Source organism: Colius striatus, chromosome 10, assembly GCF_028858725.1.
Source record: "Colius striatus isolate bColStr4 chromosome 10, bColStr4.1.hap1, whole genome shotgun sequence".
NCBI classification, from domain to species: domain Eukaryota; kingdom Metazoa; phylum Chordata; class Aves; order Coliiformes; family Coliidae; genus Colius; species Colius striatus.
The window spans coordinates 20,899,356-20,917,825 of NC_084768.1; the positions used below are offsets into that span (position 1 = coordinate 20,899,356).

Genomic DNA, 18,470 nt, shown 5'->3' on the forward strand with positions numbered 1-18,470 from the left:
TCTACAATCAAACTAAACATGAGTATTGGTGAGAACAGCATCTTATCCTCCTGTAATTCATTCCAGACAGAATATTTTTGTGTCTATGTGCAATATACCTTAAAAAGCAACAGCTCCAACAGGTCGCTATAGTAACCAATGTCTGCAACAAAAGCGTATTAAAGCTGTTCCCAAATGCTGGCTTCTGAGTTTACATTTAATAGGATGGGTTCTTTCTTCATTGCTGTGACTCATACATCCAAAGTTCTCTAAACATTGCAAGTAGCTTACAGAGCTTTCCCACACTATATAACTTATTTGAATTGCTTCCAGCTTCACTGGAGCCTTCATTTTCAGACTGAGACTTTCCAGGTTCAGCCCTATAAAGATGACCTTCAGACACTGAGTGGAGACTCTCCAGGAGACAAAAGGAGGAGGAGTTACTTAAATAAGGGCCCAGATCTGGTTTGTTTTGTTCCAAGTAAATGACCTTTGTTAGGCAGGCAAATTTAGTAAAACCATTTCTGCAGAGCTCCCTGTGTAGGAAGCTATCTCTGAGGAGGACTTACAAACCACTGTCAATAAATCAGTGAACAAAAAAGATGGGAACACGTGGTGGCTGCAAAGACATCTGTATATTAAGGCATTTATACTATTTCTGCATAGGTTTAATGGAAACATTACTTCTAAAGTGTCCTCAGTTCTCACATCCAGCATTTTTACAGCGTTAAAAATTTGGAGAGAGTTCAAAGTGATCACAAAGTATCCAAGGCCAAAAATAGGTCTAAGGAAAAGCCTTCAGCCTAGTTAGCTTATCCAAGAGAAGGCTGGGAACGTAACCTTCAGCTGAAAGTGTTTACATAGCACAAGTCTTAAAAGAGAACATGAGTTGTCTTTCTAAGAAAAAAAAAATCTCTCAGCCCAACACATTCTGCTTAGTAATGTCTGTTTTATGCCAGGGAAAGAGCTTCCTTCACTGAGACAGACCCTTGGTGAAATTCCGTTACATTGAATGCACTATGTAGGCCATTGGCCTACTGATTCTAACATGAGTTTTCAGGGATCATCACAGTACCTGTCATCATGGACAGCATCAAGGAGGATACATGAGAGAGACAGACAGAGAAGGTATCTCCACAAGTACTCCAACAGAAGGTGTAATGAAATCTCCTCAACTGCTGATGAAACGCTCTGGTTTAGTCTTGCAGATCCCAAGCTAGTGGGTTTCTTTCATCTTCAGATTTTCCAAAAGGTATTTATCCATTGCATTGCTGCCACTCTCTGCTATCTGTCTTCCATATAAGATCTACCTTCTATTTTCTTCTGTATCTATCTTCTATAGACTACCTATCTTTTGCTGCTCTTGCTACTGTATTAACCTCACTACTTCAAGATTGGTACAAAGGTAAGTTCTGCCTCTTGATGCCTCCAGGACTGCACATACCAAGGGTGCTTGTTCCATGGGATGGCCCTGGTAATCTTTCTTCAAACCAGTCATTTACTGAAGATTTCCAACTCTGCAAGCTACAGGAAATGTGGAGAATGCTGGAAGTTATGGTGTACGGGTACAGAAAGTGTGACATGCTTACAGAAGTCTACTCCTACACAGTGCCGCAGGTTGAAAGAGCATCCTGGTTCAGGCTGGGGCAACAGCAAAATGGACTGTTGGCTACTGTCTGTGTGTGGAATACTGGAAACCTTTCACTCTGGTTCCAGACAGCACTGTCTTCCATCCGGCCTATTGATCAGCTCATCTTTCTTTCCTTTTCCAAGCTGCTATATCCTACAACACCCACTGAGTTTTCCTTACTCAAGATATTCAGCTGAACAGTATCAACTGTCATCAGTACATTTTGTCAAGTGTTTTCTTTTTCTTACAACCCTAGCAAAACTGTTTTGTAATATCTGAGGATAGACCTGTATGTGTCTTAGCTACCAAAGAACATTGGATGTAGCTGCTGTTGTTGATCACACAAATTAGTTCATAGAGAACTAGCATTATAACTCCCTAAATGCCTCAAATATATAGCAAAAAAAAGAAGAGAAAGGCATGTTGATGACCTAACAATGAGTATGAACTTTTTTTCCCCCAATGCCCTTCAGCCATGTATCAGCTGATACAGCAGGAGAAATCCCTACTGAGAGCAAATGCCACCAGCTCTGCTCCTCACTCCTTTACATTTTAGCTGCCCTGAAGCAGAAGTCTAAGAGAAGCTGGGAAAATTGTCTTGCATAATTTGTAGGGGGGTGAACAATTGCTTCATTGAGCCTACTCCTGTTTATCCTCTGGAACCTGAATAAATTGGCAGTCCCCACTGCAGGATGCGAGGAGAATAACACGCTGGGAGAACATCTGCTGTCCCAACTGTGACCTGGAAGGAAACTGGACTGTGAGTACTTGGGTTCAGTATGAGAAAAATGCTCACTCTCTGTGGTACACCTCAGGGGATTGGCCAAGTTATGTGTCATCTCTTTGTGCTGCGTTTTCCATTCTTTTTTCTCTCTATTTGGAAAGCCAGATGTTGCTAAACTGTGACCTGGTCATGTGGCTTCCAGAGAGTGATTGCCTCTTGGAACTGTGGACTCTTGTCCACAGTTGGGCTGGAGCTAAGGTGGATACCCAGTAAAAGCTTTCAAGCCTGACCTCTTGTGCAGGTCAACAAATCAGGAAAGGCTCCTGCAGCTTGGCTCCTCTGGGACTTCAGCCTTGGATCCAGGCAGAGCAAGGGATGGCTGGAAGAGATAAACACAAGGTGGGGCAAAACAACAGAAAACAACTTTAAATACTTAAATATTTTCCCAAATTAAAGTGAGCTGAAAAGAACTCTTAGTGATTACCTGGAAGCTTACCAGGCTTGCAGGTACTTTGTGGGGAATTACATTTGTATTTGCATAAATGACTTGGAAAGGAGTACCCTGGGGGGACACCTGCCTGGCAAAAGTCATTAGATCCAATTCACCCATTGTGCAACCAACTTCATTGTAAGAACAAGTACAGGTGGCTCAGGAGAAAAAAGAAAGAGAAGCTGAATATGTAGGCTTGTAAAGCCCTCAAAAAAGGGTATAAAAGTCACTGAAATGGTATCTGGTGGTGCCTGTTGAATGATAGGCAGCCTTCCCTCCTAATGTTCATACCCAGAGACACTTCTATATATATATATTTAATAGAGGAAAATGTGGGAGTGAACAAAGGCATGTAAAATTTCAGATGCTATTTTAGAGCTCTGGGAGCTGCACTCAAGCATTGATGAATATGGTATGCTAGGTATGTATTACTATATAAAGATGTTTATGTTCTGGAGCCTTTCTGTTTTCTTAACCTTTGAAGTTAAACAGTTCGAGTGGCAAAAACTCAGTTGCCACAAGCCAGTGGCAGCTGGGGAGGTGTGAAATGTGCTTGGAGAATGACTCAAGCCAAAAAGTGGACCAACAAAAACTACATTCTAGGTTAAAAAAACACCAGCAACAACGAGGTGCCATTTTAAAGAGCATTGTGTGATTTAAAATCATGTAAGAAAACACTTTTGAGAAGCATGGTCTGGTATCTAAATCCTTAATGTCAATTCAATGCTAATTAAACTACAACAGCCTTTCACTGACAGGCATCTGAATCTTGCCAGAAAACAGGATTGACATTACCATCATATAAATAGTAAGAAGAAACTACAGATTTCCTATTCTTAAAAAAATCTGACAAATACAAGATGAGGATACAGGTTTTAGAACTTCCCATCCCTTTGCAATCATGGCATTTTTCTGAACCCTTGACTTTGTCTTTCTGGTATTTCCACTAAATGAGTGTCAGGGATAAAATGTGGGCAGTAAGTTGAGGTTCCCAGCAAGCAAACTGCAGCTGGAGGCTGATGGGTTTTCTTGCCTCGTGAGTTCTTAGGTTAATACATTTTCAAATCTCCTCTTTAGGTAACTTGCTACTGGTACTTGAGAAAGCCAAAAAAGGAGACATGTAGGAGGAAATATTTAGCAGGTCTATCTATAAGGCTTTTTGGACATTTTTCCATTGTATATGGTATGCACTGATGGTTTAAAAATGTCATGTCCTTCCTTAGCAATGTTAATTTTTCTCTTTTCTTTGATAACCCATAAGTAGCAGTGTGTTTGCACAGCATTTTGCATGTGTCTGTGTACCAGGATAAATTCTCTTGGTATTCAAAAAATCTACACACACAGAGGAAATGGGAATTCAGAATGAGGTTCCAAGACTCTGCCTTACTGATCAGGGTTAATCAACTTAATCAGGTTATTAATTAAATCAGGGTTAATCAAATTAAGGTATCTCCAGTCTTGTGATGCCTATGGACAACAGAACAACCAGGGACTGGTCCTGCATGTTTATATTCTTCCCAGTTTTCCTTATGACTGCAAGACTATAACACTTAATGCCCCCAAGAAACTGTGACTTACTTTGTTCTTTAGCTGAGGACTTGGTAGGGTAGACACAGCACAACCTCTGGCCTCTACAGATGGTATCCTCTTTCCAACAACTCTCAGCCTTTTGGGTCTTTGGTGAATATTTTGTTGACTCAAAGAAAAGGGAAGGAAGGGCAGGATATCAGAGTGCTGGCATTTCTCCAGCTCTTTTCAGCAGGAGCTGCAGGTGCTCTTCAGAAGTTGACTAGACCCATATCTACCCACTATTTACTTACTACCAACAAAGGCTTAGCAATTGTACGAGAGAGGAGTCATAAATCCTGACAGTGTAGAGATGGACAAAGAAAAATAAGAAATGTAAAGTAATATGACAACTCAGTAATGGAACTGGGAGGGTCCATCTTCTGGCTACCTACTACTCAAATGAAAGTAAAGACAACCTGGAAAAGTTCAAGCTCAATGGGTGTGACAGTCCATAGAGGACAAGTTTGATTTGCCCAAGAGCACTTAGGAGGTGTAAGGATATGTTAATGGACAGGTATTAGATGCTTTCATCATCTGCAAGGAATGACGATAGAGTGTTTGAGTGCTCTGTATCTTTTAAGTGAAAAACGTCAGCACTTCAGCAGTGATGCTAGCAGGAAGGTTGGATCAAGCTCCTTCCTGCTAGAACAAAATTGGTGCCCTTTATTCTACTGTAAAGCAAGCTGGTAGCACTGTAGCATGTAGCTACTGTAGCATGTAGCTACAGTGCTACCAGCACTGTAACGTGTAGCATGCTCAACTTTGACTTTTCCACTGCTTGTAATTGTGGCTTAGGCCCATTTGTGAACAAACGACCATGATCAGCCATAAGTACCAAGGGCCTTTGGAACACCCTAAGGACAGGGAGTGTTCAGCTACCACTTATGGTCCCAGGCAAAGCAGACAAGATACTCAACTGGGGGAACAAACCAGAATTTAATCCACCAACAACCAAAACCATAAACTCCAAAACATAACAAACAGTAAACAACACAGAGTGGTACAATGATGAAGAGCACAACCAGCCCTTTAAGGCTACCTTCTCCCCACCCCTCCCCTCTTCCCAGGCTCAGAGCTCTGATCCTGGTGTCTTTATCTCCTCCTCTACTGAATGGCTCAGGGGGGCAGGGAATGGGGGTTTCAGCCAGTCTATTCCTGACAGCTCCTGATGCTTGTCTCTCCTTAGGGTAGGTGGGCTCCTCGCTAGTCCTCCCTGCACGTCTGTGGGTTCCCTCACACACCCGGCAGCCCTGCACAGGCAGCTCCAACATGTGTTCATCCCAAAGGCTGCAGCTCTTCTCTGCCTCTCGTGTGGGGCTGCTCTGTGGCCTGCAGGTTCCAGCATGGCCTGTGCCATGGCCGTCTCCCCACACAGTCCCTTGCCCATCTGGGTGCACTCACCCAGAGCTGCTGGTGGCTCTCAGTCCTGCCATTGCCCTCCATGGGTTGCAGGGGTACAGCTGCGTTCTCGCCACGGCTTGCAGAGAGGTTTCTGGTCTGACGCTCCTCCTTCCTTCTCTGACTGTGGGGTCCTCACGGTCACCTCCACCTTGTCCCACTCCTACATCTTACTCCCAAGCATTTCAAATTCCTATCCTTAAATAGTGATCACAGGGGCACCAGATTGGCCCTGCTGGGCTGGAGGTGGGTCTGAACCTCAGAGCCAGGGATGTTTCGAGAACTGCTTACTGGGACCAGCACTGCAGCTCCATTCCCCTGTTTCCAAGCAAAAAAGCAGCTCCACACAAACCCATGACAGCAACGTTGCAAAACTGACTCTTTTTTTCCTCACTGAAACTGCATCTAGTCCATGTGTCAGTATCCTTATGGTTGTTGAAGTTTTATGAGCATTTTCAGCTAAGGGTGATTTGGATGAAACAAAAACGTCAGGGAATACTACAGTGTGAAATATTTCAGAGTGACACTCTGTTCTTTCTGAAGACCAAGGGATTGGAGTTTGACAAGGGAATGGTCTCGATGTCAGAAATAAGCTTTTAGTGTTCTTGCAAATGTCTACCTAAAGATGGCTGAGTTACAAACCTCTGAAAGCTGTAGTTCATATATGCTTTGCAGCTTTGGCTTTGTACAGCTGAATAGCTAGATTTTCAGAAGATTCTCTTCATTCCAAGTACACTTTTTTTTTTCTTCTTGGCTACAGGGGCTGAACAGATTTTCCCTGAATCACTTCTTTTGTCTATTTAGTCTTTGGTGGCAGAGGGGCTTTGAGTACAGAGAATGTCTCTTCTGTCCTCTCAACTGGTCATTGCCTGACCATCAACAGACACAGGCAATGCGGGGGAGAATGTAGTGAGCTGAGGGTTACCAAGACTAGAGATGGGGTGCATTACAGAAGGAAAAGAACAGGCATGTGTATGTATTCCAAAGGCAGCTCTGTAGGTCAGACTCATTGTAGTTCCTCACCATTCACTGTATACTCTGAGTAATGCGATGGGGAAGCAGCTCTGCCCCAACTCAGTTCCATGTGGGAGCAGAAACAAGTTGCTGAGGAGCTTTAAGGGGAGGAGCGAGCAGCTGGAGGAGATCTGTGAATCTCCAGATCCTGAAATGACATGGTAATGTTGCCATCCTCTAGTCAGGCATCCAGGTTTAATTCTTCTTGCATAACAACAAATCAAACCGCAGATTGCTTGTCTTGGCAAACTATTTATTTAGGGGAAGAAACACGAACTCTTCTTGTCCAAAATCCATCATTGAAAGACTAACCTCAATTGACTGCCATGGAATCATAGAATAGTTTGAGCTGGAAGGGACATTTAAAGGTCATCTAGTCCAAACTCCCTGCAATGAGCAAGGACATCTTCAACTAGATCAGGTTGCTCAGAGCCCTGTCCAACCTGACCTTGAATGTTTCCTTGACTGTCCCCTCCATTAGGTGGTTGATCTGACCTTGGATGGCTTGGAATCATGTATTTCCTGGGATGAGGTTTCCTCCTTGAAGCAGTCCAAGTGGATTCGAGTCTGCTAGGACTTTTCTCCACAGGTTTTCAAATAACCCTCTCCAATGCTTGTTGGCTTGATGAGGCTTGTTGGCTAATAAACCACTATATCTTTTGATTTCTTTCCAGATATTTTTTGCATTTAGCTGGTGTGGTTTGGGTTGTTATGGCTAGCAATGACTAAAATATGGCTAGTAATCTGTAGCAATCAAACTGTGGAGCAGAAGGAAATTGTTAGTTCCGTCTTTTATGTATGACTGTGCACAAATGCTACCTACACTACATCTCCAAAGTACACAACAGTTTTTCTGCAAGACTTAAAACATGAATCCAATGGCTAAGAAAAACCCTAGGCTAAAAGACACTGCTTTTTTGGTTGGTTTGTTTCTGAAAAGGGAAGTTTATAGAAACTGTGCTTAAAGAACATTAAACTTACAAAGGTGAGCTCTTGCAATGAGAGACTCGAATTAAGGTTGCTTTCAACAGCCATCTTGTATGAAGAAAAGAAGGGTTTTAAAACAGCAGCACAATTTACTATTAGTAAAATAACCATCATAGCAAGACTGACCAGCAGACTGTGCTGTGAAAAAAGAGGTGTGACCAGAAATTATAGTTAAGAACTAACTAGGGAGAAAAATTCAGCCCTGTTGGTGCTGGGCAAAAGAAGTTATCCAACTTTCTGTTGGGAACAATCTTGGGAATTCTGCTGGAAGGTCAGGAAGGGTATTTGTTAAACAATGTCGTTGTGGTCACATAAGTCAACACCCTTCATGGTGAGATACCGACCACCAGCCCAACACACACACACACCCACAGAGCTTTGTGGGATGGCATCTTATCAGGCTTGGAAGATAGTTCTACTGGGAATGTTTTACAGTCAGTGTAAACAGCCTCAACTTACCCATGTGAAGGATTTGCATAGCTATGCAAGTCGATGAAGAACAGGACTCAGACATTATCAAAATGAATCTGGGTAAACAAATCCTGCTCTTTACAGAGAGAGCTTCATCAGCACGTCAGAAACCTAAATAGTGCTGGAATGTTCTGGAGGCAGAGCATTCATCAGTGGACCCTCTAGTGCAAAAGTGAAGGCAGCACTGAGCCTGAGCCTGTTCTCAGTGAATATAGTGTCTCTCTACTATAGGTGCAATACAATACAGAAGTAAATGTAATCAGTTTCTCTGGCAGGATTTCATCCATGCACTGCATGTTTCAAGGCTGATTGTGCCCATCCATGCACGTGCCTTTCCCAGGGCCCTAATCAGTGGCTTTACAAAGGCAGCTTTTCATGGGGGTATCAGAGGAGAGGTCTTGGAGAAGGGAAGGAACTATAGTTAGAGCTGGCTCAGGACCTTCTGATGTTCCAGTCTAATGTAGGCTGCAAGGTGTAGTTGCTTAGATTCAGCACAAGCCCACCCTGCAGAATAAAAACAGGGAGTAAAGATAAAACATAAAAATCTTATCTGCCAGGAATCAAAGATTACGAGCTCGTTTAATATATGGCACCAGACATTCATCAACCAAAATGGGTTTTGGTTAAAAGGATGGGCTGTGTTTGAATCCACAACAGGGAGATGAAAAGCTGCATGGTCTTTCATGTTTTATTTCTGTTTTAGCATATTTCTTCCCAATGTTATAGTATGAAGGAGAGAAAATAAGGAAACATCCTTGCCTCACTTCAGAAAAGAGACAAAAATAATCAGTTTATGCCTTTCATTTTTCTTGTGTTTGCAGAAACTGGTAAGAAGCAGATTATCTCTCATGAACAGGTTCAGAGATACTTTTTAATCCACCTACCTATGGTTGCTGTCTGGGATTATTTAGGATAATCTGCAAAAGAGCACTAAGAAAGTCAAATCATTTTCTGAAACATCCTCTCCTTTCATGGCTAGGAGCTCTCTTTTCCAGTTCTATTTATAAGATTACAGTAACTTTCTGCTTAACCTTGGTCCCCTGCCTGAAGTTTCTGCCATCCCTGTTGAAAGAGAATGTGAGAGGCTTTAACTCAGTACAGCTTCTCTCTTTGGTTTTAGTCCTGCCTGTAGGCCACTGCGATGACAAACCAAGCTTTGTTCTCATTGTCTTTGATGCTGAGACTGAAGAGGCGCCTGGCTGGTGAGAGTGGAGTTGAAATCCCACCTTGCACAGCACCCAGGCACTTTGATCATTTCACTCTGGGCGCTAGAAAGATGTGATGGATCAGTCGATGGAATTTGCAGGAGTTTATATACTTCAGTAGAATCACAGAGGTTATCCCAGGCAAAATAATGAATCCAACTTGGTAAAATAAAGTTTTCAACCAAGACAAAAACCCAAGGAAGCCTAAAGCTTGCGTTTTATCTCCACAAAAACAGATGGTTTAGAGCAGGTATTCTTCTGTGTTCCCCAAAGCACTACTGGAAACTGCAGCATGGCTTCTTTTTGCGTCCACCTGTAAAAGCATCTGACTTTTATCAGCCAGCCTTTCTGAATTTTCACTCTTTTGCATTGACTCTTTGGTGAATCTGCTGACTCACTTGCTTCTGAGTGTTGTTGGTGTTTTGGCGGCCCGCGAGTGGATGTCCACTGCAATTACTGTTGTTTTGATTGTGTCCACTGAGAAAGGTGGTGAGGCCCATGGGAAGCCCCTGCATGACAGAGAGCAGGGCAGGAAACTCCTTCCCAAATGTTTCCCAAACCAGCCACACTGTGACAAGCGACAGTATGTAAGGTTGCTCAGGTGCCTTCTCTGGTGGCTGATAACACTGTAAGGCTGATGGTGAGCACAGGGCTTTTTTGTCCTTCATTTTTTAGTGTAAACTGGCATATATGTTCTGGTAATGAAAGATTTAGGTGTGCAACAGTTTTCCCTTGGGGATCCTCAAGCTATTGGTTTGCTTTTCTTATGAAATGCGGGTTGTTTTGCTCTGTGGTGGTTATTTTTAACAGCCTGTTCTAATAATTGAGACCCACAGAGCAACTAAGCTCCTCTATCACATTCTGACACTTCAGAGGCCTTTTCCTTAGCGTATGCACTCAAATTTTGTCTGTGAAGTAATGTTGATGCTAAGTCAGTGTAAGAAGGCTGAAAATTTAAGTGCTTGCTGCCCCACAAGGCTTATTAGAAACATCCTGGACCTCGTAAGCCCCAAACGGTTCAAGTGTCTTGGTGCATAGGTGTGTTAGCACTTGGTTTGAGTGGCAGTAGAAGGACAGAGAGTAACTGTGCTCTTACTCTATTATTTCCAGCTACTTGTGAGTGCACACCATACTGACATTTGGTGGGGTTTTTTTGGATCACAGGGAAAGGAAATACTGCTTTTTCTTTTTCTTCACTAAGATTTCTGCTCGAGGAGCGAGACTGCTGACCTTGGGAGTTCTGGCCTTCCAAAAGCTGTCAGAATTTCCTGTAAGAGTTGCTTTCATAAAGGCTGTTTCCTCTCAGGCTTTTATGTTGCTTTTCCTTTTGTTTTTTTGGCATGTCTTCTCTTTGTTCTTACCTTGGCCCTATTTGCTCTCATTCACTTAACCTGATCCATATACTTCAACAAAGACTTGAATAATGTATTGAATTTCACAGCTAACTTTATGTATCTATAACTTCTTCCCCGACCACTTATTTATTAAACAGAGAGCAAATTCTCTCAAGACTCTGATTAGCAGTGATTCTTAACTTGATATGACTGCGATTAGCACAATTTGGGGCAGCAAGTGCCTGAAGTCTTGCGTTTTCTTTTGAAGCAGTAGCCATGTCATTTTCTCACCATTATTTCATAGGATCACAGAATGGTAGGGGTTGGAAGGGACCTTTAGAGATCATCTAGTCCAACTCCCCTGCAGAAGCAGGTTCACCTAGATCAAGTCACATAGGAACGTCTCCAGGTGGGTCTTGAAGACCTCCAAGGAAGTTATAGGAAACAACCATCTGTAGGGTCAGTCCTCCCTGTTACATTTGTCCAGATCTCCCTATGAAATTTATCTGAATAAGCTTGAGTTCAAAAGTCACTGAGAAATGAGAATTACAGGGAGGTGGACACAGAAAGCATCACTGCATAAGCACTGTTATCCTAGGAACCGAGAATTCAGCACGTGCAGCGTCACAACCACACAAGTCCAGTGGCATGTAGGTTGCCTACATAAAATCTGGTTTTGAGGCTGAGTAAAAATGCATGAAAAATTCACTAGGCTCAATGTATTTGTTAGTCAAAATTTTTTACTTATTAACTGTTCTGCATGGAAAACGCAGACTTCAGAGTGTTAACAGAGTTCTTAGGTGTCAAATCAGACTGTTAGAAAATTTTGTGAGCTGGTATGTTGCATGTTCTCAGTGGAGTTTTAATTACTCAGGTTTGTAACTGTTTATTAAAACAGATTCCTAGACTGCTCACTTGTCACATCAGAGAGTAACTCAGAAAATGCATTGTTTCTGCTCTTATTAAAAAAACACAGGATGAGATTTCAACATGCCCACTCTTTCTAAGCCCAGAACAGTCACAAACCTGATCCACAAATATTATTCTATTGTACAGATGGTTAATGGAAAGTTTTCTTGCTGTGCCCATCCTATCTATCAAACAGTCTTTCCTTCCTTTGAGGCCACTCCTGCCATGCAGGATGACTCACCCAACTTTGTGGGAGTTTCCAGTTGTAGGAATTTATTGACTGGGGTATTTTTACTATCATTGACTCCTATAAGAATTGCTAAGTTAGAGAAGCTATCTGAGCTCTGTGCTTTTAAGACATAGTTATTTCACATGAGGATTGGTTTTTTTCTGTGTTGGAAAGGAATGGTTTCATGGGGAATATGCTGCCATGCTTTGGTAGCGTATTTCAGCAGGGAAGGAATTAAAAGGAAAGCACAAGTCGTGTATTTATAGGGATATGAGATTTAATTCTGGTTTTACTTAGATGAGTGGAGGTTTACCAAATGAAATGTGACAGTATCACCCATTCTATCCTAGTGCTTTAAATACATATGTCAAAGTTGAATTTGCAGTTTTGAGTCTGAAGAACATTATGATGACAAGTATCAGAAGATATCTCTTTCAAAGGATTTCTTTGTTAGAATCAGTAGCCTGGAAAGGACAGAAGGGCTTCACATCAACTGTTGAGGATGGTCCTACACATATACTTTAAAACGTTGGAAAATGATTGGTTAAAAAAATGACACAAATTATTGTTACCTGGGTATCTTGAGACCCAAGAATTCTGCATTAAGCTGTTTTGGGGTTTTTTGCCCCATCATCCACAGGAATCTCCTACATGTGGACAGACGATCCTGCTGCTCCACTGAGTGGGATTTGCAGCAATAATATCTTCTGATCCTGATGAGTCCGTGCCTCCTCCTCACCTCTAAGCTAATCCTTCCCATCTGCTGTCCTGCTCCTTGGTGCCTGCCTTGCCGTGTCCCCTCTCAACTGCAGGCATTGCCTATGCTGTTACTGAACCTCAGAAGCTCCATCAGCACGCCATTTCCAGAGCTCCTGCCTCAATGGCATCAGCTCAGCATCACTTTCATGGCAGCCAGTTTGTTTTCAGAAACTAAGGAAAAGGAGGGGAAACAGCAGAAATCAAACTTTCCACTGGAGATGTGTAATTCCAGCCTGAACAATAGCAATGAGGCAATGACTGTTACACACTCACATCCCTTCTGCTGGTGCTCAGGGTGTCTGGGGGACTCGACACAGAGGCTTATCACAGTCAGTTTAATACCCTGCTAGGGAGGCAAAAAGAAGAATTATAGAATGAATCAACGTGCAGTGCCAAATGTAATAACAGCATCTGCCACCAGCAGGTTAATTTCCAGGCTTCCTTCTGAGTGTGTGCTGTGTGGACCTTGTGAACAGTCTGACACAGGCTCTTAATGCAAGAAATGAAGGGTCGGCTTTTATGGATACGTGTGTTTACTTTAAAATGAGAAAGTGCTTTTTTTCCCCCCACAACAAACTGTATTTTTTCACCCCATTGGCCACAGGCTGCATTCAGGCTTTCTCAGAATATATCTGAATTTACAATCCCGTCCCTTGACTCTATCAACTTCTATCTTGACAAGTGGTTTCCTGCTTCCTGAGCAGGCTTCTAGAGACACTTTCTCCTGTAAAAACAGTTTTGGCTTTACATGACTCCTGGATTTCACACACGTAATCATTATGCAATTGCCCACCCTGACAAGTCGCAGGGAGATCTTACGGTGACAGCTAAAATCCATATCCCAGTTTTTGTCCGCGGCTGATGCCTCTAGGCAGCGCAGAGATCGGGATTTAGTTAGATATGAAAATAACTAGAATTGCATTAAAAGAAGCTGAGGTGGTAACACTGGTCCCCTCAGACCCACTCGTAGGCCGCCGCCCCTGGACGGCATAAAACCACCCTGGTTCAGAGGAGCCCGGCTGATAAAGTGCAGGCAATTTCCTCACACTTCCTCAGAAACTTTATTTTCTTTTTTTCCCTGATAAAAGTCTTTAAAAGAAAGAAACGGGCAGCTTCTGCTGGGCTGTGACAGGCAGAGGCGGCGGCTGGCGTGGGCGCCATGGCAGGGGGCATTCCCGCCTGCGGCTACCCACGCCGGGGCTGCGGTGAGGGCTCTGAAGGCTGTGATGGCGACCCCCGTCCCAGCAGCCCGCTCGCAGCGTCCGTCCGTCCGTGTGTCCCTCCCGTGGGACCACCGGCAGCCGAGCCTCGGTGCGAGGGGCGGCAGCGGGACATTTCTCCTCGGGACGGGCCCCACCGCCGCCATCGCCCCTTTAAGCCGCGGCATTCCGGGAGGAGGGGGCGGCTCTCGGGCTCCCTTCGCGGGCGGGACTCCGCTCCCGGCCTGCCCCGCGCCGGCCGTCCCGCCCCGCCTGGCCTCGCCCGGGCCCATCCCATCGCAGCCCGCGGGCAGGCGCGGAGCGGCGGTCCGGCAGCCCGCGAGCCAGCGAGCCCCCTCGGCCGGCCCGCCGCCGCTCGGCCAGCCCCTCCGCCGCCGGCCCAGCGCCATGGGGGGCGGCGGCGACGACGAGCGCCGGGCGCGGGCGTTGTGGTTAGCGGTGCTGTGGCTGTGGTTGCCCGGGCGGTGCGGCGGCGCCATGGACGAGTGCACGGAGGAGCGGAGCGGCCGCCCGCAGCGCTGCATGCCGGAGTTCGTCAACGCCGCGTTCAACGCCACGGTGCTGGCCACTCACACGTGCGGGACGCCGGCCGAGGAGTACTGCGTGCAGACCGGCGTCACCGGCGTCACCCAGTCCTGCCACCTCTGCGACGCCGCCCAGCCCCACCTGCGCCACGGCGCCGCCTTCCTCACCGACTACAACAGCCCTGCCGACGCCACCTGGTGGCAGAGCCGCACCATGCTGGCCGGCGTGCAGCACCCCACCGCCGTCAACCTCACCCTCCACCTGGGTAAGCGCCCCCGCCCCGCCCGGCCCTCGGGAAACGGCGCCGCAGCCGGCGGGGGGCGGGCGGGCGGCTGAGGGACCGCCCCGCGCCGGGCTCCGCTCGGGCGCTGCTGGGGATCGCGGTAGTTAAAGGCGGCCGTAACTAGGCCCGGGGGTAGGTAGGGGCCGAGGTTGGTTTTCGGTGGGTGTAAACGAGCCGGTTGTGTTGCAGCTTGGCTGGGCTCGCTTGGACCCAAGCAAACCGTCTGCTGTGGCGCGGGTCGTCTTAGCCAAGGGTTTGTTCCTGCGGGGCAGGACACGGACTCTTCAGCTCCTGGCATGCTGGAGCATATCCAGCGAAGAGCACCAAAGTTGGTGAAGAGCACAGGTCCTACGAGGTGTAATTGAGGGAGCTGGGGGGATTTAGTCTGGAGGAGGCTGAAAGGAGATGTGATCAGTCTCCACAACTACCTGGAAAGGAGGTTGTGGTGAGGTGAGGGTTGGTCTCTTTTCCCAGGTTAGGAGCAACAGAAGAAGAGGAAATGGCCTCAAGTTGTGCAAGGGGAGGTTTAGATTGGGTATTAGAAAGACCTTCCGTGAAAGGGTTGTTGTGCCCTGGTATAGGCTGCCCAGGGAAGTGGTGGAGTCCCCATCCCTGGAGGTGTGCAAAAGCTGTGCGGATGTGGTGTGGAGGGACATGGTGTGGTAGTGACCATGGTGGTGCTGGGTTAAGGGTTGGACTTGATGATCTTAAAGGTCTTTTCCAACCTAAAGAATTCTGTGATAAATCAGAGCTGTGAAACAATGCTTAATGAACTTGAATTCCAGCCTTCTTCACAGAGGCAAAGTGAAAATTAATGTTGTAAGGGGTTGTTTCATGGTAGTCTGCATTGGTTATGCAGCTGATCTGTGAGATGAACAAGCTCACATTGCATGAGGCAGGGTTTGCGGTGGCATGGGGAGCAGTGAGCATGTCTTGCCCCATGCCCAGGGAGTCTTGGATCCTGGAGTCTTCTGGGCAGGAGGCTTGGGATTCAAATGGGAGAGGTTTGTGTGAAAAGTGGCAAGCCCTGCAGAAAGTGGTGTGTGTGCATGGGCACATCTCTTTTGTGTCCTCTTGTACTGGGGCAGCATTGTCTTTTAAATGCTGGATGGGTTATGTTTGTCAGATAGCATCTGGTGTTCCCTCAGAACCTGTAGCATCGGTTAAAAAAAGAAGGTGAATTTTCTGGTTTATTGACAATCCCAGAAGTTCCTTTGGTATTTTAGCCCTTGCTTTGGTTTGTGGACAAGCTTTCTTTTCCTCTGTTAATTCAGTTATTTAAGCTGATGTGACATGGAGGAAGGATAATTGTTCAGAACTGGAAGACAAGCCAGCCAATGGAAAGTTAAAACCACATCTTATATCCTCATGTCATTAAATAAAGTAAAAATTTAAAAAGCCCTGCTGTAACCATTCACAGTTTCTAATCAGGAGCAGCTGTTGAACCCTAAGTTTAGCATCAGTAATGCTTCTCACTTGCAGTGTAAGTCAGAGGGAATTATGTTAGGGGTTGTGGAGCTGGATGTTGGGTTTCACAGCCTGAGGACAGGTTGTTTGAAAGCTCCCACTGGCATTTGTGAGATGGAGATGATGGTACAGAGTCATGTAGCAAGGGTCACCTGCTGACCACATCCATCTGCCTCAGCAGTGGGGGAGTGTCTCGCCATGCTAAACAATTTCTTTGTGTTAGGAGCTTAAAAAGAAATATACTACCTTAATTGTTTGGGTAAGGAAAACTAGTTACTGAGACCTCTTTATTTTTATTTTTTGGTACATTGGGAATTTTTTATTTGGGGCACATGGAAGAAACAGTAAGCTAAAATTACATCTCAACTTCTTTTTTAAGAGAAATCTTCATAGTTTTTTGTTGTCAGGGTTAAACTTGGTTTTTTAGCCACATCTGTATAAGTGCTGTCCTTGACTCTGCATCTGTATGTATATGGGTGTTCTTTGAAAAACAATGGTTTTCTAACATACTGGAACAAACAGTGTGCTGTGTCCTGGGCTTTGGAGAAATGTGCACATTTCTTTGACAAAAACAACTTCATCTTTAAAGTGTCATAGTGTTGCAACACAGTCATTGTCAATCACTCAGATTTCAGGTTTGTTTGCAGGCTGTCGTAGCTCAGTGAATTTGCTCTGGCATATTTTTTTAGACTAGAGTATAACTTCTAAGTGAAAACTGCCTCTCTGGCTTTAAGATATTTGAGGGTTTTTTCTTTGTTCTTTTCCCAGTTAGGCTTTTGGGTGAGATGTTTGTAGTGTAAAGCCTCTCAAGAATGGGAACCTTGTAGGGGGACATGGTGGTGGTGACAGGGGTTAGTTTAAAGAAGACTAACAGCAAAGCATTAAGCTGTCTCTGCACGTGCTGTGCAAGCAGTAAATATTCCTGCACACGTTTGTATGCATCGCTGGGTTTATTGTAAGTTGAAGAACTGTTGAGGACTGCAAAGTGACATTCTCAAATGCCCCAAACTCCCTTGCAGTGTTGCTCTGCTCTACTTTTGTGAAGGCTTCAAACCATCTTTGTTTGCATGAGCTCTTGGGTGCTGGATTTGGATTCTGTGTGCCTGCAGCACACCATGATCTGCAAGACGCTTAATTGTTGACATCAGTAAGAGAAAAGGCCAAGAGCTTAACAAGTACTTGTGTACTCAGTAGGACACATTTTGGGATACAAAGCCCTTTTATGCAGTTAGTTCTGTGTGATCTTCAAAGATTAGACTACTTCTGTGTTTGATGCTACAGTTGCCATTATTTTTAAAAACACTGGAATCCTGTAGTTAACTCTGCTTTGCACTTAGGACCAGCAACATTGGCTCTGGCCTTTCAGTGTGCTAATGCTGCCCTGCGCTGAGTTTCTGGTAGTTTGAGTGGTCTTGGTTAACATCCAGCAATGTGCAGTCCATGTAGATCAGTGTAGCGTATTGGAAGAGCCTGCAAAAGGTCAGTAAGAGCTGTGGGTCTGTTGCCAACTTGTCAGTGAGGGGTTTTTGAACCTTCCTACAATTTGCAGTTCAAAACAAGTTTAAAAATGCTTGGATTTGGGACTAGATGTTAGAAAAAGCCTGCTATAGAAAAAATACAGTGCAATTCACTTTTACTGATTTAGAAGTTAGGATCCTGGGAGTGTTTAGAAGAGACCTGTGCCCAGAAGTTAGGGTGCTCCCTGGAGAGAGGGGAATTGGAGTAATTGCCAATCCCTGCACAAGGAGCATCTGGAGTTACAAAAGCTGTTTCTCTTTGTATGACAGGATATTAAGATCGGCAAACAAAGAGTCTTCCCTGAGAGTCTGGGACACATGAGTTTGCAACTGTAACTCAGGAGAAGGGGGAAGCTGTACCCATGCACAGGGCTGTGTCTGGGTAATTATGTTAGTGGGCAAGAGGAGAGGGGGGCACACCACTCTGTCTTTTTCCTCCCACTTAACAGTATCTCCTTGCTTCCTCCATTTTTCAGTTATGTTGGTTGAATTATTTCAAAATTAGACTTGACCCAAGCAGTCTTTTGTTCTCCCCAACACCATCCTCCGTGTTCCCATATTCCCAGAATAAGAGACTTTGGGGCAGCAGTGCCTGCATTTCAATAGGTGATGGAAGCTGAAGTATTAACGTATGTACCTAGTTGTTGGCTTATTTTGAAGCCAGAGCATCACATTATTTTTACAATCGATACTGTTTACCTCTGCTGAGAACACTGCAATAGTTCTGGCATCTCCACACTGCTTTGTGTGGCCATGTTTT

At 44.9% G+C, this 18,470-nt stretch overlaps 1 protein-coding gene across 1 annotated transcript in view; it reads left to right on the forward strand.

The window, feature by feature from the left end:
- The first annotated feature begins 14,246 nt into the window (after nucleotides 1-14,246).
- Nucleotides 14,247-18,470, forward strand: part of LAMC1 (laminin subunit gamma 1) — a 67,552-nt gene continuing 63,328 nt past the window's right edge. The window contains exon 1 of the mRNA XM_062003207.1: nucleotides 14,247-14,708. Coding sequence (XP_061859191.1) covers nucleotides 14,306-14,708 — 403 coding nt within the window. The 5' untranslated portion in view covers nucleotides 14,247-14,305. The remainder of the gene's footprint in view (nucleotides 14,709-18,470) is intronic.